The 24,134-nt window shown below is 56.7% G+C and overlaps 1 protein-coding gene across 2 annotated transcripts; it reads right to left on the bottom strand.

The window, feature by feature from the left end:
• Positions 1-10,799: 10,799 nt before the first annotated feature.
• Positions 10,800-23,742, bottom strand: EFNB1 (ephrin B1). Of its 2 annotated transcripts, XM_082376706.1 has the most exons (5): positions 22,812-23,740; positions 14,016-14,293; positions 13,161-13,253; positions 12,813-12,941; positions 10,800-12,650 (listed from the first exon to the last, which is right to left on the bottom strand). In XM_082376706.1, exons 1-5 carry the CDS (start codon positions 22,937-22,939, stop codon positions 12,238-12,240), a joined length of 1,041 nt encoding a protein of 346 aa, XP_082232832.1. In that variant the 5' UTR covers positions 22,940-23,740; the 3' UTR covers positions 10,800-12,237. The 2 variants fall into 2 exon arrangements, with proteins under 2 accessions (XP_082232832.1, XP_082232833.1); XM_082376707.1 differs by lacking the exon at positions 13,161-13,253 and having other exon boundaries at positions 22,812-23,742.
• Positions 23,743-24,134: the final 392 nt, after the last annotated feature.

The following is a 24,134-nucleotide window of genomic DNA, read 5'->3' as shown; positions in this document are numbered from 1 at the left end:
TGTCCCAGAAGCCTCATGACTCCCTATAAAATACAGTGGGTCTCAGACCCCACCATGGGGCGGGATGCGAAGATGGAGCAGCCCCACATGTTAGCCCTCTGGCCAGTACTGTCCAGCCAGGAGATGGAGGGGATGGGAAGAGCTGTTGGAGCCAGAGGCCACTGACTGAATCAAAGCCTTAGTCTCCTTATCCAGGGCCCTCGGTTTACCCAGTGATGAATTGGAAAGTTGGCTCCAGGGTGTTTCTGAACAGCGTCGAGCGAAGGTGCATGCCAGAGGATCTAGGAGAGAGGGGAGAGGGGGAGGAAAGGGCCAGGTGGGAGAGCGAGGGGAGGGGGACACACTTCACCGGCCTGCCCCTCCTCAGCAAAGCCAAACTGCTGTCAGGCACTGATCAAGCCTGCATCCCGCCGCTGGGAGGAGGGACAGAGAACGGGGGAGGATTGTGTCCCTGACACCCAAGGGCCTGCCCCTCCTCCTGGCTACTGAGAATCACAGTGGCAAAGGAGGAAGCAGCTGCCAGAGGTCCACACACCTTTCCCTAGGGTAGGGCTGGCTGAAGGCAAATCCTTTCTGGCCCCCAGCATTGACCCCAACCCCTATCCCTGCCGTCCCCACCCCAGCTCCTGGCAGAGAGCTCTTTCTGCCCAGGCTCCCGGGTGAAGACTGAACAAACACAAGCAGCTGTGCCATGTGTGGGTGTCTGCGGGTCAGGTCAGAGGGGGGTGGCATCCAGCAGTCCCTTGCATGTAGCTGTGGTGGGAAACTGCTCTTACTCGGAGCCGTCCACAAGATGGCAAATGGAAGGGGTTTCCATCTGAGGGTTAGAAGACCTGCGGCCAAGTCCCATATTCACTGCCACTTTCCCATATGGATGTGGGCAAAAGCCTTTTCTCCTCTCTGGACTGTGAGATTCAACTAAAAGGTCTCAGCTCATTTCTGCCTAAAAGTCCATCACACTGTGCCCTATCAGTGGGTCACATCTCCGTCCAAGCATCCAGGGAGTGACACTGTCCTCGGCAGATCAAGGTGAGGGGTGGAGAGAAGAGGACCCTTGGAAGCAGAAAGCCGAGTTTGAAACCCCAGAGCTGTCACTTAAAGCCTGTGACGCTGGACAAGTCCTGTGGCTTCTCAGACATACCACGCCCATCAAAAAACAGGGATAATACCACCTCCTCATAGGATGATGGTAATGAGGATTTGATGAGGTGATACGTTCAGAGAACCCACAATGCCTCAGAAATCGCCCTCCCTGCTCAGCCTGCCGCATCTCAGCGTAAAATGTTCCTGGGCCAAAGAGCCAGCCTAGCAAAGCAGGGGCTGGTGATGGCCAGGAGGCTGACCAAGACTGGGGAGGTGGGCAGAGGGCAAAGCAGGGAGCTTGGATGGGGATGGAGAGGGGCAGACAGGGTCTGGGGAAGGGGAGATGGAAGAAAAGGGGAGCCTCTGAGTGGGAAGGAAGGGAAAGGGGGGCAGGAGAAAGGAAGTTTATTATTCTTCCTGCAGACCAATCATGGGGCTCCTGGAGTGTCGAATTCCAGCTCCTGCAGCCAGATGTGACCTGTTCCTGTTATCGTGGAATATTAATCAGAGGGGCCCTTGGGTAATTGGGGAGTTTTGATTAGAGAAATAGCCCTTACAATAATAAGCAGGCAGGAGCTTGGGGAAACCCACCCCCACTCCTGGTCGCCCACCTCTTAGGCTCCATACTTCTGAGGCTCAGGGACCCAGACTGAAGAGTTGGGGAGTGCAGGAAGGGGGATGGTACCAAAACTGGTTGTGGGGACCAGGATTGGACCTGGCGGGCGGGGAGAGGGGGGTGCAGGGATAGGTGGCTATGAAGGGCACTAGAGACTGAGGGATCTGGGGCCTGGCGCTGGCCTGGCTTCACTCACCTCCCCATCAATCATCACATTAGCTGTTCCTGGGGCTTCTCCCTCGCCAGGACCCCTCCCAGTCAGCCCGCAGCAGCCAGCACCGCTGCCTCAGCCTCTGGCCCTGCTGGGACCCCAGCTCTGTTGCAGGCTGCACATGGCCCCTGGGCTCTGTATATTTAGACGGTTAATGAATCTTCCTGTTTGGCTGGGCCAGGCTAGAGCTTGAGATGGAGGAAATGAGGGCAAGAATGGGGAGGAGGGGCAGCACAACTGCCCCAGCCCTGGAGATCCTCTGACCACAGGGACCCCAGACCCAAAGTACAGAAACAGCCCAAGCAGTTCAGCTCAAGGAATCCGGGTGGTTGCCCCGATCCTCAACTGTACCCCCAAGTCCCCAAGGGACCACAATTTGAAGACAGAAGACCTGAGTTCTAGGTCCAAATCTTGACTTGCCCTCTCCTGGGCCTCGGCTGCCTCTTCCCGATGTTGAGGACTTTGGACTAAATTTCTTTTCACCAAACTCACTCAGCACCTACTATGTGCCAAGCTCTGTACCGGGCCCTGGAGGTTCAGAAAGAAAAAAAAAAGAGAACATAGTCCTTACCCTTCAAGACATCATGGTAATGACAGAGGCAGTCATGTAACTATCGCACATGGAGATAGTAATTGTAATAATAGTGTTGACTGAGCGGTCATGACGTGCTGGGCCCTGTGCTAAGTGTTTCCATGTCTTATCTCACGGCATCTTCTCAATGACCCGACACCATTGGTAGTATCAGCAGCCCCATTTTACAGATGAGGAAACTGAGTTACTGAGAGGTGAAGAACCCAGTAAAAGGGTACCATTTTAGATTCTTGAGATATATATATATATACACACACATAAATATAATTTTATATATATGATATATATTGTATATTATATATAATAAATCATATATTATATATATATGATATATATTGTATATTATATATAATAAATCATATATTATATATATCATATATAATATATGTGATATATAGTTTATATATATACATATATATTGTTACCTAAGTGGCCTTCCAGAAAGGCTGTACCAGCTTAAACATCACCAGCCTAATGAGTGTAGAAAGAAGCCATTTAGTGTAGCATCTTTCTTTCCAACAGTACCTGGAAGCTCCAGTGTCTCTGCTTCGGATCTGGGCCTCTGGCTGCTGGAGCCTGGCTGGGGTTGAGCATGGATTCTGGGTGGGAGAGACACTCACTTATTCATGCGTTTATCAGCTCTTTACTGAGTGCCAGGTTCACTGCCCCAAAGGAACACACATTCTGATGGGAAGTGGTAGCTCTTTGCATCAGGGTATACTTGCTGCTTTTTACAAAGCAGTTTTGCTTACGTCATTCCATTCCCAATAAATGAAGAAGAAACCCAGGCCTCAAGAGAAGAGATGGCTTATTCAAGTATGAGTGGCAGAGTCAGGCCTCAAATGCAGGGCTTCCGACTCTGACTCTAAGCTCCTGTGGGGGGCACAGCAGACTGGGTGTTCCTCCCCTTGGCTTACAGGAGTCAAGGCCAGGCCAGCCAAGCCCTGGGGCCTTGAGCTTGAGATGCAGGGAATGAGGGAAAGAATGGAGAGGAGGGGCAGCACAACTGCCCTGGCTCTGAAGATCACCTGACCCCAGGGACCCCAGACAAAAAGCATGGAAAGAGCCCAGGCAGTTCAGCTCCAGGAATCAAGGAGGCTGCCCCCCACCACTGCTGGACTTTCACTGGGGCCATACCGACCCAGGCTGAGGCTGAGGCTGAGGCTGAGGCCAGAGAATCTCTGGTCACTGAGCCTCCGATTAAAGTGGCCACTCAGAGACCAGCCTGGAGTGGACTTGGCTGCCTATGGCTGGGTGACAGGAAGAAAGGCTGCCTCCGGACTCAGAAGCTAGCCAATGCCATGTACTGAGCAATCCCCAGGGCCCTGTTCTCAGGGCTTCCTGTGTGTGCATTCACTTCATTCTCACTGCAGTCTCATGAGATGGCTGCTACTCTCAGCCCCATCTTATGGAAGAAGAAACCAGGAGCACAGAGGGGTTTAAATGACTTGCTCAAGAATTCATAGCTAGAAAGTGGTAAAGCTGGGATGTAAACCCTGGCAGCCTGATCCCAGAGTCTGGGCTCTGAACTACCGTATTAGACAGCCCCTGAAGCCATGTGCCTGACATCAAGGGTGCAGGCCACAGGACCCCACCTCACTCTCTCCCCATGCTGGCACCACCACCTCACCCCCCTCAAGTGGCAAAGTACCTAAGCGTTTGGACTCTGGATTCAGGCTTCTGGATTTCAAATCCTTGCTCTACAACTTCCTAGCCGTGTGCCCATGGGCAAGGTACTTTCCCTCTCCGAGCCTCCATTTCCTCATCTGCAAAACAGGGCTAATAGTGGTTCTACCTCAGATAAGGACCTCCCTTATGAGGCTCATGAGACTTGCGGTGTCCATGGAACAATGTATGTGACTAAGTTTTGAGCACGGTGCCTGGCCCGTAGTAAGTACTCAATAAATGTTTGCTTTTATTGTAGGGTAATATAATAAGGCGTTGACTCTGCCGATTGGCTGGACAGTAATGTGAGCAGGTAGAGGGCAGAGACAGAGCCCTGGGATGATGTTCCAACCCAGCCAAGCCCATTCAAGTGGACAAATGTTTCAAAGTTTCATTGATATTGCTCTGTGCTCAGGTCTGTTCTGGGCCCCACTCTAGGTAAGACACAGAGGTGCATGAGGCACAGTTCCTGCTCTCCAGAAACTCCCAACCTATTGGGGGAAACAGACACAGGCACACAGTATAAGCAGAAGCACTGCGAGAGCTGAGAAGAGAGTACCAACTTTGCCTGGATTTGAGGGTCAGAAGTGTCCATGAAGGATGCATAGGAGTTTGCAGGCCAGGGGCCACGGGATGGGCATCTCTGGCCGATGGAAGTGCAAATCGAAAGACTCAGAGGCTTAAGGGTGCCTGTGCTGGTCAGGGACCCGTGAATAGGCTTGTGTGATTGGGGTGTAAGTTGAATGTGGTGTGGAGGGGTTGAGGTGAGAAACTTAAGAGGTGGGCAGGGGCCAGATCACCCAGGGCCCTGACTGCCATGATGAGGAGTTGAGGGATGATTGACAATGTGAAATGGAAACTGAGATGACAAGAGCAGGATGGAGTCTGGGAAAAATCACTTCAGCTGCTGTCTTGCAAGAGAGAGGGACAGATGGAGGCAGGGGGAGCAGTTGGGAGGCGATTGCCATAGTCCCGGCAGGAGAACCGGAGTGGTGGCATTGGGGGTGGTCAGAAGTGGGCAGAGTCAAGAGATGCTGCAGAGGCAGAACTGAAGGATAACCCAGAAGTTTCTAGCTCAGGCCCATCTGTGGCAAGACCTCAGCTGAGCTGGGAGCAGACACCTGTGCTCCGTAAACTGGTCTCTTTTCCCCCTTTGGTGTTTATTTTCATTTCCTTGTAAAGTTCAATTCAGAAAATTCCGATCTTGTTTCAGCTGAACTGAAGGGAGGGAAGGTTTTTCCATACCCCAGATGGGATCTGGGTTCCTGGGGCCTCCCAGGGCCTCCCAGGGCCCAGGCTTTGCTGGTGGCAACTCCAGCAGAGTGATGTTACACAAAGCTGGGAAGATCTGTGGGGCTAGAGCCCAGGAGAAGGCTTGGCATGGCTTGGCAGGACTGCTGTGGGGGATGAGAGCAGTTTGGCCAGGATCGGGAGACTGGAGGGGGCTGTGCACAGAGAGAGAAGCGAGCAAATCCTGCCTGTTGCCTCTTTGAAAGGAGAAAGGCTTCCTTCCCTGGGCAGTGCCCCTAAGTCATGGACACCTCTGGCCTTTTCTTTTCTGGATTCCACGCTCCCAGGCTCCACTGAGGGGTGTCTTGGATGAGTGTCTGTGCTAGAGGGAGGGGTCCCAGAGCTCACAATCAACAGCCCTGGATGGGTGTGGGGGTGGGGTGGGAGAAGGGGGATTGGGAGGCTGTGAGGTAATGTGAAGAGGCAATGGGCTGAAAGTCACAAGACCTGGGTGAGGGCCAGTCCCGGTAAACTCTCTGTGTGACTCTGGGCAGTTCCTTCTTCCCTTCTCTGGGCCTCAGTTTTCCCATCCATCCAACTAGGGGGCTGGACTAGAAGGTCTCTAAACGCCCTAACAGCTTGAAAGATTCCATTCTCTTCTCTGAATCTGCCCAGGGGGAGGCGTTGGGGGCTGGGGCACCGGCAGGGGCTGAGAATTCCATAGCAATTTGCATGTGAAAGCATGTTACTGCCATGGCTATTAGTGTGTGCAGGGGGGCTGAAGACAGGGCGAGGACAGCTAACTGTCAGGCTGTCCAGAAAGGCCCGCTGCCTGGGTGGGGGAGGGAGGGAGGCCCTGGAGGTGTGCAAGGCAGGCTGGACCACCACCTTGGGTTCCCAGGAAAGGGAGAATCCCGAGATCTTTAGGGACCCAAGCTCGAGATGCCCAATCCTGGGTCTGGCCCCTACAGAGACCTCCAAGCTGTCGTGTCGCGGAGTGACTTCAGAGCTGCGTGAGGTGCCACAGGAGAGGGGCCCCCAGGGAGGGGGACAAACTATTAGTGCATTTGCTTTTCCGGGTCTGCTCTTACCAGGCCTAAACCTCCCAGGACCATATTTTCCTCAGGTTTATAATGTGACCTTTTGGTAATTGCTTTGTATAAACTTACATAGTTTGTCAATATAAATACTGTGTGTATATATATATATGTTTGTTAGGTTCACTCACACAAACTCCTGGGGATTCTGGGAGAACAAAGCAGCTGTGTGCAAAAAGGGCTCACAGCTGTGGCCTGTGAGGAAAGAGAGGTGGCTCTGTCAGCACTCCCTGTGTGCCTTTACGTCCCTTCCGGTATCGGGGTCTCAGTTTCCCCATAAGGGGTTTGATCTGGAAAGGAGCTCTCAGGGAAGTCCTAGCTCTACCATTTCCTGGCCTCTGACCTCTCAGATTCTACTGAACAGGCATGAGGGCAGCAAGGGAGGCCACCAGCCAGTCCCCCTGAGAACAAGGGCTCTTCCCCGCAGAATCTAGCCAGTGGAAAGGCCCTGGTGCAGGGTGGCTTCCACGGTCTCCTTGGCTGCTCCTGGTACCCTGGAAGCAAAGGAGCCACCTGGAGCTCCTCCCTAGGGCCCTGGTCAGAAGCCAGGTCTTTACCCACTGCTCCTGCGGAGGCTGAGAGAGACCAGCCCATGGGGCCACAGGGGTAGATAAGGGCTGAGGACACACACCTCTTCTACTTTGGCTTTCGGAGGCGTTTATCATGGGTATATTTTGCCCAGCCCCCAGCCCAGGTGGGACTGGGGCTGGGGGAGGCAGACTGGGATTGAGGCCTCAAGATAACTTCTGATGAGGATGTTTAGGAACTCTGTAAAAGGCCAGCTTTGGTCAGTGATGATGGGAACAGCCAGGGCTTGGGGGCCACTCGCAAAGCAAGAAGGATCCCTGGGAAGCCCAGCCCCAGAGTCCAACTGCCCACTCCACACCTCGTGAGAGAAGCAACAGCTACCACTTATTGGTGCCAGGCATTCAACACTTGTTTAAAAAAGATGGATGAATGAACAAATGGAAGGCTAAGTTTAGTACCCAAGCTTTTAATCTGTGTATCCTCCATTCTGCCTCTCATATCACCACACAAGAACTTTAAGAACTAATCAGGCACTTAAAGGCCAGTCTAGAATGTGAGGTCCCTGGGAGCAGGGACCTTGACTATCCTGTTCATCACTGTACCCTAGTGCCCAGATTGCTGACTGGCATATAGTAGGTGCTCAGTAAATATTCTCTGAATAATTGAAGAAATCTAATCCCACTCCTCATTACCCAGACAGGGAAGTTGAGGCCCAAAGAGGTAGGGACCTGCTTGCACCTGGTCAAAAAGTCACGGTAGAGCTGGGACAGGCCCTGGGCTCCAGCCTCTCAGCACAGGGCTTTTTCCCCTGTATCAAAAGGCCCCCGTGGCAAACTCCTCCTGCCCTTCCCTATCCCTTCACGAATTCCTTATTCCCCCCACCCCCAGCTTTCCCTCTTTCCTTTCTCTTTGCCAGCTGGATAATTAACCACTGGAAACAAAACCTATAATTACTGTCCCCCCCATGCCCTTAAATTGCTTTCAGTTTGGGCTCCATGACCCCCGTCCTGGGTGGGGGTTGGTCTCCCCCTCAGCAGCCTCCCAAAGGGGGAGTCAACCTAACAAGCACCAGCTGAGGCCCCAGCCCCCCAGATCCAACGGCCAGCTGTACAGGAGGCCGGCAGCAGATGGGCGAGGAGGGTCCCCTGGCAGGCTGGGGCTGACTCAGCTGGGGTGTCAGTGGGACTGTGACGTGCCCGGGCAGGACAGGAGGCCAGGCAGGCGGGCCGGATTTCCGAGAGTGATTGATGCCAGGTGGCCAAAGGGCCGCTGGCTCAGCAGGGCCCAACTTAGGATGGTCCCAGTAGAGCCAAGTCTTTTCTTGGGTTCTTCAGCTCACCCTCATGCCCCTGCCTAGAGGGTGCCAGGCCATCCACATCCCTGGTGCCTCAGGGAGGACTCCTGGGAGCTTAAAATGGATCCGTGCAATAAGTCCCAAGAGCCCTGGCCTTCCAGCTCCACAAGGCCTGTCCCTTCAGGGAAACTGAGGCCTGGTTAGCACCTGCTCAACCTGGCTTCGTTGGTGATCTGGGCTCAGCCTGTGGAGGAAGCGAGGCAGCTCCACCCTCACCTGGGAAGCATCCTCTATCCCTGACTCACCAGGAGTTTGGGCTCAGCTGGGACAGGAAGGAGAGCTGAGGGTGGGGCCGGTCTGGGGCCCTACCACAGGAGGCTCACAACCCCTGCCTCCAGCTAGCTAAGCTTGGTCCGTTCCTGACCCACACAGAGGCTAAGGGAATGGGGGGGGGATGGCTCCCGTTCTTCAAAAGCCCCAAGGAAGCACGCTTGCTCAGTCTCCCCCAAGACGGGGCAAGGAGCAGGGGGGTGGGGCGGAGGAGAATCACCCCCTAGCAACTTCTGTTTGCTCATGGTATAGTAAAAAGACCTGGACTTAAAGCCTCGTGCTTGCGTTCACTTGGTGTGTGTTCTTGGGCAAGTCACTGCCCCTTGCAGTGGGTCTGTTTCCTCATCTCAAATGTGGGGCAAAGAATTCCCCACCGTCTACCCTCACAGGGAAGTTTATGAAAGTCAGTGAGATAGCATGTGTAAAAGTGTTTTTATTTTTAAGTGGCAGGCACTGGCCGGGTGAAGGACACTGCCACAAGGGGCTACTGAGCAGTGCTGTGTGGCCGGCACAGCAGACACGGAGCTCAGACCAGCAGCAGCCACGGTGCCCAGGCCAGGGCAAGTGACAACAGCAGTCACAAAGCTTCTGGGCGGTTGGAGAGGCTGCCCTATACTTTGCTTTGCCGTCTCCCAGAGATTTTACTTCACACTCCTCACAGCTACTCCCAAGGGGCCCCCAGAAACTCGATCCTCCACTGAGAGGGTGGGGGCAGCCGTGTCCTGGGCTGGGCGGGGGACCACCCAAGGACACTCATTGGTGATGTGTGGGAAGGGCTCTACCCAACCCAGATCAGGCTCCCCCTCAGTTAGAGACATCAATCTGGCCTGAACCAGCCCTGAGTAGAGACCCCTGGCCCAGGCAGGGGCCCCCGCTCTGGGCAGGCAGTCAAGCAGCAGAGGCCCCATCTGATCCAGGCACTTCCTTTGGTTAATGAGAAACCAAATAAACAGCCTCTGCCCCAGCTGGCTTCGGGAGCACCCCAGCCAGGCCCAGCCCTGCCTGCTCCAGCCAGCCTCCCTCCCTTTCACCCTGCAGGTCCCGTGACTTTCCTCCCTTGCCTCCTCCATGCGCTTCCCACTTCCCTCACAGCCCTGCCTGCTCCTTGGCTGGTGCGCTGGGGCTTCCTGCTCTGGATCGCTAACTAACCCTCCCCTTCCTTCCTCCTCCTCCTTTCCTCTAGTGCCTTCTTACCCATTTTTAGCTGCTGGGATCCCACTTGTCCTCCTCTCCTGACATCTGTCTCAGCCATCTCCATGAGGAGGGAGTCCGCCGCCCAGAAGACCTGCGGGCTGCTCCAGGCCTTGCCAGCCTGTGTCTCTGCTGTGGGAATGAGGCCAAACCCTCTTCAGGGCACTCACTCCACTCTCAGACCAGCAGCCTGCAGGAGGGAGACTGGGTGCTCAGGGCTGCTCTAGCTTGCGGGCTTTGTCAGCCAGAAGTCCCCGAGTGTGCCATGGTGAGAGCTCTGGTGTGCAGGAGAAGGAAGGCTCTTCTGGCTAAGGAGCGAACCGGACAGCCTGAAGCAGCCTCATTACCCAGCGGGCCACAGCTGAGGCCCAGCTCTTGGGAAGTTATTTCTAGCCACCTCCAGGTGTCTCGAGGCAGGGCAGGGCTGGGCCTGCCAGCAGGTCCCAGATCTAGCCCCAGCGAGGTGGTGGCAGTACTTGCCGACACACCCAGGTCCCCATGGGAACACCTCCTCCCCCATCTACTCTCTCTAGCTGAGCCTAGTGCCAGACGGGGCAGATGCCCGTGGCCTATGCCACAGCGGTGACAGGAGAGACAGGGGAGTATGGTCACAGGGTCCAGCAGAACAAGAGGGTAGAAGAACTTGTGGCGAAGAAGGGCACAGAGCTCTTGCAACATCTTGCTCCGCTAGGACAGCCATCATCCTCCCATACCAGCCCAGATCACCAGTGTTTTGGGCACATGAAAATCACACACACGTGCTCTCCCGCTCGCGCTCGCTCTCTCTCTCTCTCCCTCTCTCCCTCTCTCTCTCTCTCTCTCTCTCTCTCTCTCTCATATACTCGCTCATACACTCACACTTCATTCCCCAACATCACGACACCATTTTACACCCATTTCTCCATGTGGTTAATTTTTTTTTTTTTTAGTTCTCATTTTTTCTAAGAAAAAAGCAACAAGAAAATAATTCAGAGTTTATACAAAACATCTTTACATTATTTTTTTTCCAAAAAAGACTAGTATTTACACAAATGGCAACAGAAACAAAAACAAAAAAACCCTTTCGACTGCCACCTGGAAGGGGCTGGCTGTTCCGCTCCCTCTCCCACCTGGCAGTGGGCTGGGCAGCTGGCCAGGAGGCAGTGTGGAGGTGGATGGTGGGAGGCCCAGCTCCTTCCATGGCCACTCTGGGAGTGCCTGCAAGGCGCTTGCTAGTGGCAGTCTGTTAGCAGCCGTGCTGGCAAGGAGCCGGGGTCAAAGTGCACGGCGTGCTGGCCCAGCCCTAGGCAAGCCTCTTCCTCTTTCCAAGCCCCAGCCCAAGATTGGGGGGCTAGCGGGAGCTGGGTTAGGGGGGCACCCACCTGAGCTAGAGCCCAGAAAAGAAGCAGGCTACCTGGCCTTATACCCGCTTAGTTCTCCGCCCTGGGCCTCTGTTTCCCCACCAGGCCGAAGGATGCCAAAGGTGAGGGGAGAACAGGGCAGAGCGGAGAGGGGGGAACTCCCAGCTCTGCAGGGCAAATAGCCACCTGGGCACCTCACCTCCCTCCACCCCCCATGAGGTCATCTGCCTGCAGCAGCTCTCCTGTTCCCCAGGCAACAGCCAATTAAGACATTAATAACCGTGAGAGTGAGGGAGGCAGGATATGCCCAAGTAACCCACAGGAAGGTATTATTTTTTTTTGGTGGAAGGGTGGCAGCTACTACCCCATTGCCAAGATCAGCACTGTAGAAGGAGGGTCAGTGGGGGAGGGTGCGACACCTTGCCCAATGGCACTCTTGCCTTCCCTCGTGGTCAAGAACAGCCCTGGCCTGTCCCCTACCCCCAAAAAATATGCCAACGAGTTTATAAAAGAAATGCCATCCTATGCTTCCCGGCTGGCCACATCCTGCCCCAGGCCCCTGATACTGCGGAAGGCTGGGCTCAGAAAACCTGGGGAGGGGCTGCCTTTTCCATTTTTCCATTTTTCTTCAAAAAAAAAAAAAAGAAAACAGATGAAAATGAGTTGACAGCTAAAAAAATGAACACAAAAACATTAAAAACAGTGATGATAGCGGACAAGAAGTCCTGGGAAGGGAGAAAGGGGGCGAGGGGGCACAGGGCCAGGGGGGGCGTCTCCCTGCCTGCTGTCCATCAGCGTCCGACCCTGCCCTCCAAGAAGGGGTGCCCCCGCAGAGCCCAAAGGCCTGGCCAGAGGGGGAAGGCACAAGAGCATGGGGGCTGGGGGCACAAGCACCCCCCTCTGAAGCCCAGGGGGCGGGGCAAAAGGGGGATTATAAAAGCCAAGAAACTACAAAACTAAATACAAAGATGGGCACAGCTGGCAAGGGGAGGGACGTGGGTGAGGATGGAGAGGTGCAGTCCCGGCCGACTGTCCCTCGGGGCCGAGGCTGCCCGGGCCCTCAGACCTTGTAGTAGATGTTCGCGGGGCTCTGGGGCGGCATCTCCTGGACGATGTAGACGGGGTGCCCGTAGTCCCCACTCACCTTCTCATAGTGGGGGCAGTAGTTGTTCTCTGTAGTCCGTAAGGGGATGATGATGTCGCTGGGCTCGGTGCCCGCCGTGCCACTGCCCCCCTTAGGACTGGCCAGGGTGCTGAGCGAGAGGGCGGGCGCCCGCTGCTGCGTGTGCTTGCGGTGCCGCTTGCGCAGCTTCAGCAGCAGGACGGTCAGGAAGATGATGATGAGCAGGAAGATGACGCAGCCGGCGCCCACGGCCGCAAACAATGCCACCTTGGAGTTGAAGAAGCTGTCGGGGTCCCCGCTGCTGCCTCCACTCCCACCGGAGCCACTTTTCTCATTCTGGTTCACAGTCTCTGTGGATGGGGGAGGGAGGGAAGGGAGGGGAAGAAGGTCAGCCAGGGGTCCCAGGGACACATGGCAGATCTCGGGCCACGCCCTGCCTTCCTGCAGAGCTAGGGCCTGAAAGGGCAGCCGAGCAATGGCTTCTGCCCTCTGGGAGACTCCCATACACTCACCGTGCTTGCCGTCGGAGTCACCCAGGGAGCCCCGACCACCGGGGGCCTGTGTAGCCATCTTGATAGTGTTGTCTGCCTCCTTGCTGGGCCGACTGGTAGTCAGCTGCTCGGGCGTCACAGCATTGGGGTCTGGGGGTGGGGAGAGAACAAGTGAAGGGGGATCTCCGGCAGCATAGGTGCCTCAGTTACATAGCACCCACCGGCCAAGAATGGCCCGGATACTGGACCTCAGATCCCCTATCCCTACTGCCCCCTCTGCCACTACTCCCCATGCCCACCCCCCCCCCACCCAGTGAGGAGCATCTGTTGCAAAAGCCTAGCTGAGGAGCCCTCGGCCTGGGTGCTCACCTTGCCCAACCTTCATGACAATCTTCATGGTGCGTGTGCGGCACACACCTCCCTCCCGGTTCTCCAGTCCCTCCAGGCTCCCATTGGATGTAGCTGCAGCAAGAGGCCAGAGCAGTCAGGAGGAGGAAGGGGTCTGCCAGCATTACCCAGAAGCCCTAGTGATGTCTAAGCCCTTAAGAACAGAACTGGGAACCAGGGAGTTGCAAGCAGCTCCCACCCACCCATGAACCTTTCTACTTCTCTCCTCCCACTAGGAACAGAGTCCAGGAACTAGCCCCTCCCACAAGGATGCTGCTCCCCTATCATGACCAGGCCTTGGCCCTTCTTTCTCAGTGGAAGCTACATGTGTCTCCTCATTGGCTGATGTTGCTCAGAGGCCAGGCAATTAGAACTGGCATGGTGAGGAAGGCTTCTCCACAGACTAGAAGGAGTCCTAGATTCGGTGTCAGGAGAACTGGGTTGGCAACCCAATCCGCTCCCTAACTCTCTGTGTGATCTAGGGCAAGAAGCCCCTTCACCTCTTGGGGCCTCAGTTTCCCATGAAGAGAAAGGCTGAAGCTCTGCCAATTCTGCCATTCCCAAGATTAGATCTTAGGTGGGCAAAGAAAATAAGAGAGAGAGCACCACGAATCAGAGTCCTCTCCCACCCAACTCCTAGAGCCAGGGCGAGCTGGCAGCAGGCCCCTTGGTAAATGCTGGGGCCAGAATTCCAAGGCCAGGCCAGGAGGAGAGCACGCCAGTCTTCAAAGGGGACTGGATCAGGCTGGGCCTGAACTGTGTGCAGTCTCATTGCACTACTCAGAAGTTCCCAGTGTTACAGGACAGGAAAGAACCATGTGGTGGGCAGGGACTCACAGGTAATATAGTAATCGTGGTGCTTCTTGAACTCCAGGCCCATGTAGTTGGGGCTGAACTCCTGGAACTTGATGGTGAAACGGATTTCCTGCTCTGGCCTATTGCAGGTGACCAGCACGTTGGGGTCGAGCACGGTGCTGCAGGCAGCTGCCTGCTCAGGCCGCACCAGGTACAGCTTGTAGTATTCATAGGGCCGCCCAGCTTCTGCTCGGGGGCAGATGATGTCCAGCTTGTCTCCAATCTTTGGGTAGATCACCAGGCCCTTCCCACTCAGGAACCTGCCCAAGAGGGAAGAGATGGTTAGCCTCAGGGTTGGGGGTCTCAGGCCATCCCCAGAACCAGGGGAGCAGACAATGAGGGCCAGGCTGGGCACACTGGGTGGAGATGGCGAGGACAGGCATTCTGTCCTTTTTCCAGCCTTATGCTGGGGGTGGGGAAAGAGAACCATACTGCCAGCAGGGTGTGGAAGGGGTGGCCCATGGGCAAGGCTGCCAGGCTTTGACTGCTCGGCAGGGTGGGGCACTGCCTAGCTGGGGGAGCCCTTTGTCCTAATGTGGCATTTCCGCAGGGGGGCTGACGTGGCAGATGGGCTGGGCACCTAGATGTCAGGCTTGGGTTGCCTGGATGCGGCAGCCCTGTCCTCCTCGCACCCCCAACGTACTCACATTCCTTCACAGCCTCTGCTACCGGCCCCCCCAGCACACACGCGTGTATATGCGCTCATGCGCACAGACACACACACAGAAGCACACACACAACAAGCCCCAGAAACCACCCCCAAAGCTCCCAGCCAACGGCTGGGGGTGCACAACCTATCTTGGCCCCATGCCTTCTCCCCCATCCTTGCTAATCTTGGGCATGATGGGGAGATAGGAACAGGCCTTGCCTAGAGCCAAGGGATAATGGGCACAGTCTCCAGCCAGGTACAGCTCCACCCAGCTCTCTCCACTCCCCACTCCCACTGCCTGGCGTCCTACCAGGACTCATCCCACCCCCATAATGCAAGAGCCTGAATCCCCAAATCTGGCCAGTCTCACTGCAAAGGATAACAGAGAAAGGGGAGAAGAGGCCTAAGCAGGAACAACAGATCATATAAGACAGGGCCCCAGGAACCTCGCTCATCTGCCTTCTAATCCACTCCCACCACACACACACACACACACACACACACACACACACACACACACACACACACAGCCTCTGCTCCCGATCCTGAGAGGAGATGGACAAATGCCTCCAGTGCCAGGTTCGTCTTCTAATCCAGAAGGCCAGGCACTGGGAAATAGCAGGGGGAGGGCAGCTGCCTGGGGCCACCGATTCATATCATCCTGTCCTTGCCTAAGCACAGTAAGCGCTCTCGGCCATTTCTGAGCCTGGGAGCAAGTCAGTACAATGTAGGAGAAAGAAGACAGACTTTGGAATCAGATAGATGGTGGCCCTTACTAGCTCTGTGACCTTGGATGAGCTGCCTGATCTCCCTATCTTTCAGTGTCCTCACGTATAAACTGGGGGTAGGAAGAGCCCCTCCTCCAAGGATGGTGGAGGGGAGGCATGATGGCATGTATAGAGCACATAGTTGGCACTCAACCATGACTCCTGCTTAGAAATAGCGTGGTCTGCCAAGAGGCAGGAGGCCAGACACTAACACCAAGGACCTATGAGCCCAGTCTTGTTTCTTGGGTGGGAAAGAGGAAAAGATGATACAGCTCCATCCTCAAGGACTTTACCGTCTGGTGTGGTTCAGAAAAGTAAATGGCCCACGCTGCAGCAATGGATAGCACCAGGCTATCTGGAGGCTATGTGAGAGGATGGTGGCTCAAAAGGCAAGGGCTGGAGGCAGAGAGAGGAAGGAGACAGCTCATCTGACAGGACAGTCAGAAATGGTCCCACAGAAAGAGTGGGATGAAAGCGGGTCTTGGGGGAGGAATAAGAAGTTGACATCCAGCAAGAGCAGACAGCAGTGGTTGGGACACAAAACCCAGGCCAGTGACTGGCCCAGTGATGGGTAGAGAGGAGCAGAAGAAGAGGGGGTAAAGCTCAGCTGGGGCCAGACTGAAAGGCCAGGGTCACAACAAGCAGTGTGGGTTTCATCCAGTGGGGGACAGACTCTCTAGCAGAAAGGACAATGAAGGGCCGAAGGCAGTGCTTCAAGGCAATGAAGCTGACGGGGGAAGAACATGGTTCTACTCCCTGAGGGCCCATTCCACAGTGGGGGCTACAAGGCACAAGGGCCTCCTGGGAGCTCAGTATCCTCACCGGATGGAGGGAAATGATACCCAAGGAGGTGCCTAAGGGAACTAGACCAAGTAGATGAAGTGGATGAAGAACAGCAGCCCTCTCTCCATGTCCAGGGAAGCTCCACTAAGCTGGGACCTGCCATCCTTCTGTGCAGGAGGGTAAAAGCAACAACAAGAAGGTCTCACCCGCCTTACTACTTAGCTTTACCACACTCCAGAAGGCCAGAAAGGAAGTAGGCATGGGATGGAGGCCCACACAAACATTTGAGAGAAAACGCCCCCAACTCCATGCTCCACAAAAAGCCAAGAAGTTTCACCAAAGCCTCTATAATTCCTAAGGCATTTTTCACTTTCCAATCTTCATACCGGTTCCATCCAGGCAGTAGGATTAGACAACTTCTAACATCTTAGAGATAGAAGGAACCTTCGAGACCTACTGAGTCCAGGCTCCTCACGTGAGGGAATGAGTAACCAGATGAATGTTCCTGTTGAAGAGGGTGCTCAAAGCCAACCCGAGGAGCCTAAACTCACCCAGGATGTTAACTCCTAGGGGTCTAAGAGTACCTTAAACATTGGCTGAATCCTTATACAGCTGCGCACCTCCATAAGACCGTACCTGGAGATGACAGCAGGTAGAGGGCACACAAAGGGGTACGGGCCAGCTCACTTTTCTAACCACTTGGCCCGCCTTACTCACCAGGGAGTCTTGTCTACTCTGAGCAGTCTCCCATCACCATTCAGGTTCTGGAGCCCTGGAACCCAGAGACAACCGAGGAAACAGATGTCTACATAGTGGGTGGGGGATGGGGAGGAGAGAGGACTATTGCCCCCAACACCCCTCAGACTCTGTCAACCTCAGTGAACAGAATTCATAAATATTCATGAGTTCATTTGCATAGCAGCTGGCAGAGGGAAACTCACCTTCCCCTAAAGTGCAGAAGGGAGAGGAGCCTGATGAGACCCGCCTTCCCTGACCCTGGTCCCCCATGATGGTACCTTCTCAGCTTCTTCCCCACCACTAAGAAAAGTGCTTCTGGGCCTGTGAGAAGCCCCAGAAAGTGGTGAGGGGCCACGAGGTGTGGGTATGCAGCCCGTGAGAGTGAAGCCCAAGGTCAGGTACGACGCTAGTCATCCTGTACAGCGGGGACCCTGCAGGTCTCCCCTCGTACCCACCAGGTTAGAAGTAGGGGCCGAGAGGAGGAGGAAGAGAGTACCTAGTTAAACTCTTTATCCCCCAGTTTTCAAAAACTACTACTCCCCCCATTATCAAACCAAGCTTTCCTGCCTGGGGCCACCCCCAGACAAAGCCCTTTTCTGGAAAATAAGGGGATTGACATGGCCCAGCAGGAAGCCTGCAGCAGGTCGCCATGGTAACCCCTGAGGCCTTCCCTCCTTAGCCTCTGATAGCCCCCGGGACCCCAGGGAGCCACCCCAGGGAGTAAAAGGACTTAGGGGAGGCAGCCTGGGCGTTCAGTCTCCTGTCTGTGGCCTGCCTCTTCCCCTCTACCCTAGCCCAAGTCTCTCCCCCAGCCTGCCTACTGAGCTTAGAAGTATCACCATGACTGCTGAAAAGAATCCTGGGAGAGAAGAAGCCTGAGGGTCTGGGGTAGTGGCCAGTGCTGGTCAGAGGCCAACTGCCCCCCTGCTTCTTTGTCCAGCTAAGCCCCTATCCACCCATACACAGACAATCTACAGCAAAGAGAGTTTGGAGCTGTGGGGGTCATGCCTAGAAAGCTGCCCACGTTCCACCACACTTCCTTCCCTCTCATCCTTCCCTCAGGCCCTAGGGACTTGTGGTCAGAGAGTGGCCAAAGGGAGAGCCTGGTCCTAGGCCATGCCAGCCCAGGTTTGGTAGAAGACTCTAGCCACAGCTTTGATTCAGTGACTCCGGCACCACTGCGCCTGCACCCCAGGGTGGCAGGACCAGTGGAGGACAGACCCCAAGCTGGAGCTCAAGTGTGCTCTCATCCCAGCAAGGGTGGGGAGCCCCCAAATTAAAGGCTCCTCTTTCACTCCCCCAGCTCCACCCAGCCCCCGAGGCAGCAGGAGCAGGCCTGGCATGTCCCAGCAGTGCCCGCCCAGGCGTGGGTGGGCAGGAACAGCAGCTGGGTCCTGGCACACACACAGCACTGTCGGAGGCAGGGAAGCCAGGAGAGCCCCAGAGGAAGTCACCCCCCCCCCACCTACACTGAACTATGCCTCCCCTCTGCCCCACCTGGCCAATGCTAGGGCCCACTGAGGGCTTAACAGCCCCTTCCTTGTTGTCTGCTTTCTGTGGGGTCCCTGAGAGGCAGTGAGATTCCTGGCCCAGAGAGGAACCAAGGCTGCTATTCAGAGCCCGGGAGGGAGAGTGCCAGGCATCGAGCTGGCTGCCTCTAGATCAGGTCACCCCGAGCAAGCTGCCCTCAGAGGTAGGCCTAGCAAAATCAAACGAGGAAGCTGGAGCACTGCTCATCCCACGTGGGCAGGGCCTGAGTCACAAGGACAGATGCACACACACCTGTGAGGTGAGAGGGAAAGCCCGGGGCAAAAGCCAGCGCCTCCTCCGAAACCCAGTCTTTCCCAGATTCCAAGGCAGTGGGATGGTGTGGAAAGAATGGCACAAGGCACAGCTCTCCCCACTACGAGCTAACTGACTTTAAACGAGTCATTTTCCTTTTCTGGGCAAATGCCTCCTCATCTGGAAAATGGGCAATTCCAACTTCCCAGGGCTGTTGGGAACATCCAATGAGCTCATATCTGAGGATGCTTTGGAGGTAGCAAGGTACTGCCCAACTGTTAGTTAGCACATCAAACACAGTACCATTTAGAAGAAGCTGAACGAGCTTACTACACTCCTGGCTGCTAGCACCGCCACCCAAAACAACTACAATGAAAACCCACCCAGGAGGGGCTGCTACAGAGCCCAGGGCAAGGAACCCAGAATATGGCTGGTGAGCATCCCCTTACCTCAGCTCCCCTGATAATCACAGGGTGGACCCTCCCCCCAAACCTACTGTTCCCATGGCAACCAGTGGCCTCCTGGCTGGCCCACCCACTCCATACTCCCAACACCAGAAAACGGTGATGCACAGTAGTGTCCAGGGCCCACTCATCCCCATCCATCATAGTTGGTGAGGCAGTGGAGAGCCTGAAGGGAGAAAGGGAACCCTGGATTCAGCCTCCAGTCCAGCCTCACCAGGCCCTTCTTGCCCCAGGTCTGGCTGCCTGGGGTTGAGGGACGGAGGGAGGGGAACAGGGAACTTTAGAGGAGCTGCTGGCTTCCCATCACTTTCAGGCCCCCACCTGTGGCCAATCAGCCACAGAGTAGAAGAGGTCAGGTCCCTAGCCACCCCGGAAAGGGGCCCCCTGAGCTGGCCTCCCCAGGACTGTGAGCTGGAACAGCTGTGAGGGGGGCTGGGACCAACACTTTGGCTTGTAGCAGGCAAGCCTGGGTTGGGGTCTGCAGCTGCCCCCACCCATGCTGGATGGAGTCAAGGGTCCTGGATGCCAAGCTGAAGCCCCCACTCCCGCCCCTTGCAGGGAAGGTGTAATATGATCTCAGGCACATTCCCACTCTCTGGAGGTGGAGGAACCTGAGTGGGGGGCAGGAAGGGGTCAGAATGGGACTGAGAGACTGAACTGCAGCAGCTGGACTTGGCTGAGGACTCAAGTATGAGGCCTGCCGGCTGCCCCAAGTTCTCAGGGGAGGAGGCTGGAGGAGGGGGCTGCCCTGGGACCTTCCATCACAGCCCCCCCACCCCACACAAGCATGCACATGTACTCTGGTTCCTCCCAACCTCTAACGGGCCCAGACCCACCTTCCCACCCTACACTTATCGGGCAAATCTGACAAGGGGCCAAGCTCTTGCCACCCAGGGACTACCACCCTGGAAGGCCACAGCACCAATTTGGGAAAGAGGCTGGGAGTCTGGAGCCAGCCCTTCCGGCTCCCCTCTCCCGGTCAGGGCTGGGGCTGCCCGTACCCTGGAACCTGGAAACATACCCCCAGCCCCACCACTTCTTTATTTTGATTTTTCACCAAGGAGGAAGCAATTAAGCAGGGTTTATAGGCGCTGGGAGATTTTGGGGGGGGGGTGCCAGCTCCTGACAGGACTGAGGCGAGAGACCAAAAGCTGGGAGGAAGAGGGGAGGGAAGAGAGAAAATGAGCCTGTGAGGGAGAGCACGGGCATGTGCGAGAAACAAAAGGACTCGAGAAAAAGAGGCAGAGAGTGACTAAGAGTGAGAGGGAGTGTGAGAAAGAGGGAGAGCGGGCAAGCAGAGCTGGAGAGGGGAGGTGAACGCGGCTCACACAGGATGTGAGAGGGCGAACCGACAAGGGCCTGAGAGGGAGAAGTCGGGCAGGAGGCAAAGAGGGAGAGACGGACAGAAAGAGACCGAGACCGTTGATTTGAAAGGCTGTGGCAGTCCCAGGCTTGGGCGCGGTGGCAGAGACAGCCCCCCGAGCTCAGAGTGAAGCTGAGGGCAGTGCCTTCCTCCTGTCCTCCTGCCCCCCCCCCCAAACCCGTGCCAACACACACAGACAGGCTGCATTCCAGACCCCTGAGCATAGATGGAACTCTGGGGGGTGGTGCGCGCAGGGGCACCAGGATCAGTCCCCCACCATTCCCAGGATCTGCTCAATTACAGGATGGAATTCGTGCAAGTCCTATTGCGGCCTCAGCCACCACCCCCACCACCCCCAGGATGCCTGCCCTCAGCCTGAAGTGGATCGGGGAGTGGGGCAGATCTCAAAAACCTGCAAACCGTTCCAGAGCACTCAGGCCTCAAGACACAAAAAGGGTGAAGCTCAGGCAGATCTTGTTTCTCCCAGCCACCCCCCACCTCACTCTGCAGGAGGGCTCCTTTCCAGCTGTGGAGCTGCCTGCTATCTCTGGTTAGAGACCCGAGAGAGCAATTAGGTCACTCCCATGAGCCCTTATGATGGGCTACCCCAGGCGGATTTCAGCTCTCCTGGCTCAAGAGAGAGCATTTCCAGCCTCCACCTTTACAGAAGGGAACTGGGCACTTCACAGCCTTTCTCCTTGGTCTGAGCAGCCCCAGGGCCCCAGACCATTTTGAGTTCCTGCTGTTAGGAGAGCACTGGGCCCAGTTTGGCTTCTGGGTTAAGGAAAAATCCTTGTCAATCCCTTTCCTTGTACCCTGACCCTGGTTTAGACATCCCACTAACCAATAAATAGGACCCTACCTTAACCTAAGGAGAAGGAACTAAAGAAGCCGCCCTCTCCCACTCCAGGGCTGAGAGGTGCATGGCCCCTGGAACCTAAGAGGTCAAGACAGGCAGGAGCTCGGGAAGTTAGCGGGGAGCCCATAAGAGTGGACAGGAAGAGATTCCAGATACAGGAATCATAGAGCACAGAGGGCAGGCCAAGGGCCCCCAGTTTCCCACTAAGTGGGGTGTCCGCACACTGCTGGGACCTCCAGAAAACAGGAAGGAAGAGCAATTTTGACCCTGGGTTCCAACCTGAGTCCTGGATGCCAAAAGAGAAAAAGGTCCAGAGGTCACTACACAATCCAGCGACTCCCCACTAATAGCCCAGAAACCACTGAGCCACCGCCCTGAAAGGTGTGTGTGTTGTTGGGAGGTGGGGGAGGATTGTGAAGGGGAAGGAGGAGGGAGAAAAGAAAGGATCTCCTCTACATAGCTGCCTCCCCAACCCCTTTGGGAAAGCTAAGCACAACTCCCCAATCTGAGGACAGAGGGTGGGGGGGCCAGTGGGACCCGCCTGGGCAGGAATCCTTCGCTTGCCACCCGCTTCCCTCGCCAGCTCGGCCGCCACTCTCTACCCCGGCCAGCCCTGGAAGCTCTGCCGCCGGCTCCATTGGACCCCCGACGAGCGCTGGATCGACCCCCCCCCCCAACAAAACCTCTCTCCCACTCCGCCCCTCTCCACCCGCCGCCTTTGTGAGCCTGGGAGCGGCGCCCGCCCTTCCACGGACCCAGCAGGGAGAAAGTGGCGGGTGGGGGGGAGGCTAGAAGAGACGGCAAAGCGAAAAGCTAGGGAAGCAAACTGAGAAGAAAGAGAAATGAAAATGGGAGAAGCCCGAATGGAGATACAGGCACTGCCACCCGCCCCAAGCGCGAAGTCCCGCGCCACGGTCCCTTCACAGCTAAACAAACGGGGAACCTGTGTTCCGGCCTCTTCCCCCGCCCAGGTCAAGCTCGCCCACCCCCCCGCCCCCAGCGGCTCTTGGCGAAAACCGCCACGTTCCCAGGGGCCCCAGAGGGGGCTGCTTTCTCTCCCCGACCCAGCTCTCCAGTGCGCTCAAGGGCGCTCAGACTCCCAGCTCCGCCCGGCGCGACAATCTCGACTTGATCCGGGACGTGCGGAGGAGAGGGCCGGGAAGCTGAGGGGTCACAACCCAGCCAAGTGCCCCCACCCAACCCCACCGCACCCTTCCCCGCCCGCCCGCAGGGAAACACACTCAAAAAAGCCATAGACAAAATGGGGCGCCGCTCCTCCTCCGAACACCTTCCCACAGGCGCTCGGGGGCGCGCGGCCTCACCCCGAAGGAGTGCCTCCCACCCCCAGGGACCAGAGCAGATAAGTTACTCACTTGGGGTTGAGGGAGCTCCAGGACACGGGCTCTAGATTCTTGGCCAGCGGGGTGGCGAGCCGGCACAGCGCCAACACGACCATCGCCACAAGCCACTTGCCGAGCCAACGCTGGCCAGGCCGGGCCATCTTCCCTGGGGCAGGCTGCACTTCGGGATCCCCTGGCGCCTCCTCAGCAAAGCTGGCCTCGCCTTCCCGTGCCGCGCTGCGCTCCGAGACGCTCAGGCGCCCATCCTCCGCAGCCGCCGGCCTTGAAGTGCTCCCCTCCCGCCGGCTTCGGTGTCGCTCTTCTCCGCCCCGCCGGCCAGGAGGACTCACTGGGCAGCCGCCCCCAACCCGAGCATGAGCTGTGGCCTCCGAGGGCTCGCTCCACTGGCCTCTCCGCCGCACGAAGCACGACGGGGGCTCTGCGCCCCCGGGTGATCCCGTCCGATTCCGCTCGGCTCCCCGAGACTGTTTGGGACTGCGCGCCCTCTCCCCGACGGGGTCTCACCGCTGGGGACTCGGTGGCCGCCCGGACGCCTCGACCGTCCCGGGATCGGCACCCCTGGGAAGAAGCGGGAGTCTCCCCACCACACGAGCTCGGTCCGGGGGCTCCCGACCGGGCCGCCCTGGCACGGGCTCCGTTCCTCCAGGCCACACTGGGACTCCGGGCTGCGCGCCCCCCGACAGCTTCGACTTCAGCGCGGGGCCCGCTCAGTGTACTTAGAAGAGCGCGGAGACACTGCCGAGCGAGCTAGTCCCATCAGTTTGCGCCTCTGAAGCCTAGGCCGGGTGGCCCGGCAGCCCAGTCGCCGAGTCCTAGCTCCCCGGCGATTGCGCCCGAGGCTCTACGGTCAGTGCGAGGCTCACACACCTCCCACTGCTGACCAGCGCGCATAGGCTCCCTCCGCCGCCGCTGAGCTGTCTACTCCCCTGCTCAGGCGTACGCAAGGCCAACCCTACGCATCTTAGCCAATAGCAAGCGCCGTCACGGGGTCCTTGCCCTGCACCACGCCCCCAGAACAGGAAGGAGGCGGGGTTTTAGGGAGCTCTTAAGGACGCCGCGCTCTCCATGGCACCAATCTGAGTGTGCGGCTCCTGCGGTTAGGGCTGGGTCCTGCCTAGTCCTGTTCCCAGAGCGCTCAGCCCGTGGGAAGTTGGCGCTCCTCGAGAGCTGTCGGCCTGCTCTTCTCCCCGAGCGCCTGGTCGACACTCCGGCCCACTGACCTGGGCCGAACAGGCTCAGTACTTTTCCCGGGAAAGTACTACCATTCTTTTTGTTACACACGCGAGCCCTGAAGTCCTTGCTCCGTGCCCACCTCCGTGACAAGGATAGCTTGTT

This window comes from Balaenoptera borealis (genome assembly GCF_965194805.1).
Source record: "Balaenoptera borealis genome assembly, chromosome: X".
NCBI lineage: Eukaryota > Metazoa > Chordata > Mammalia > Artiodactyla > Balaenopteridae > Balaenoptera > Balaenoptera borealis.
Note: the sequence above shows the minus strand (reverse complement) of the source record. Positions and strands in the feature narration are given on the sequence as shown.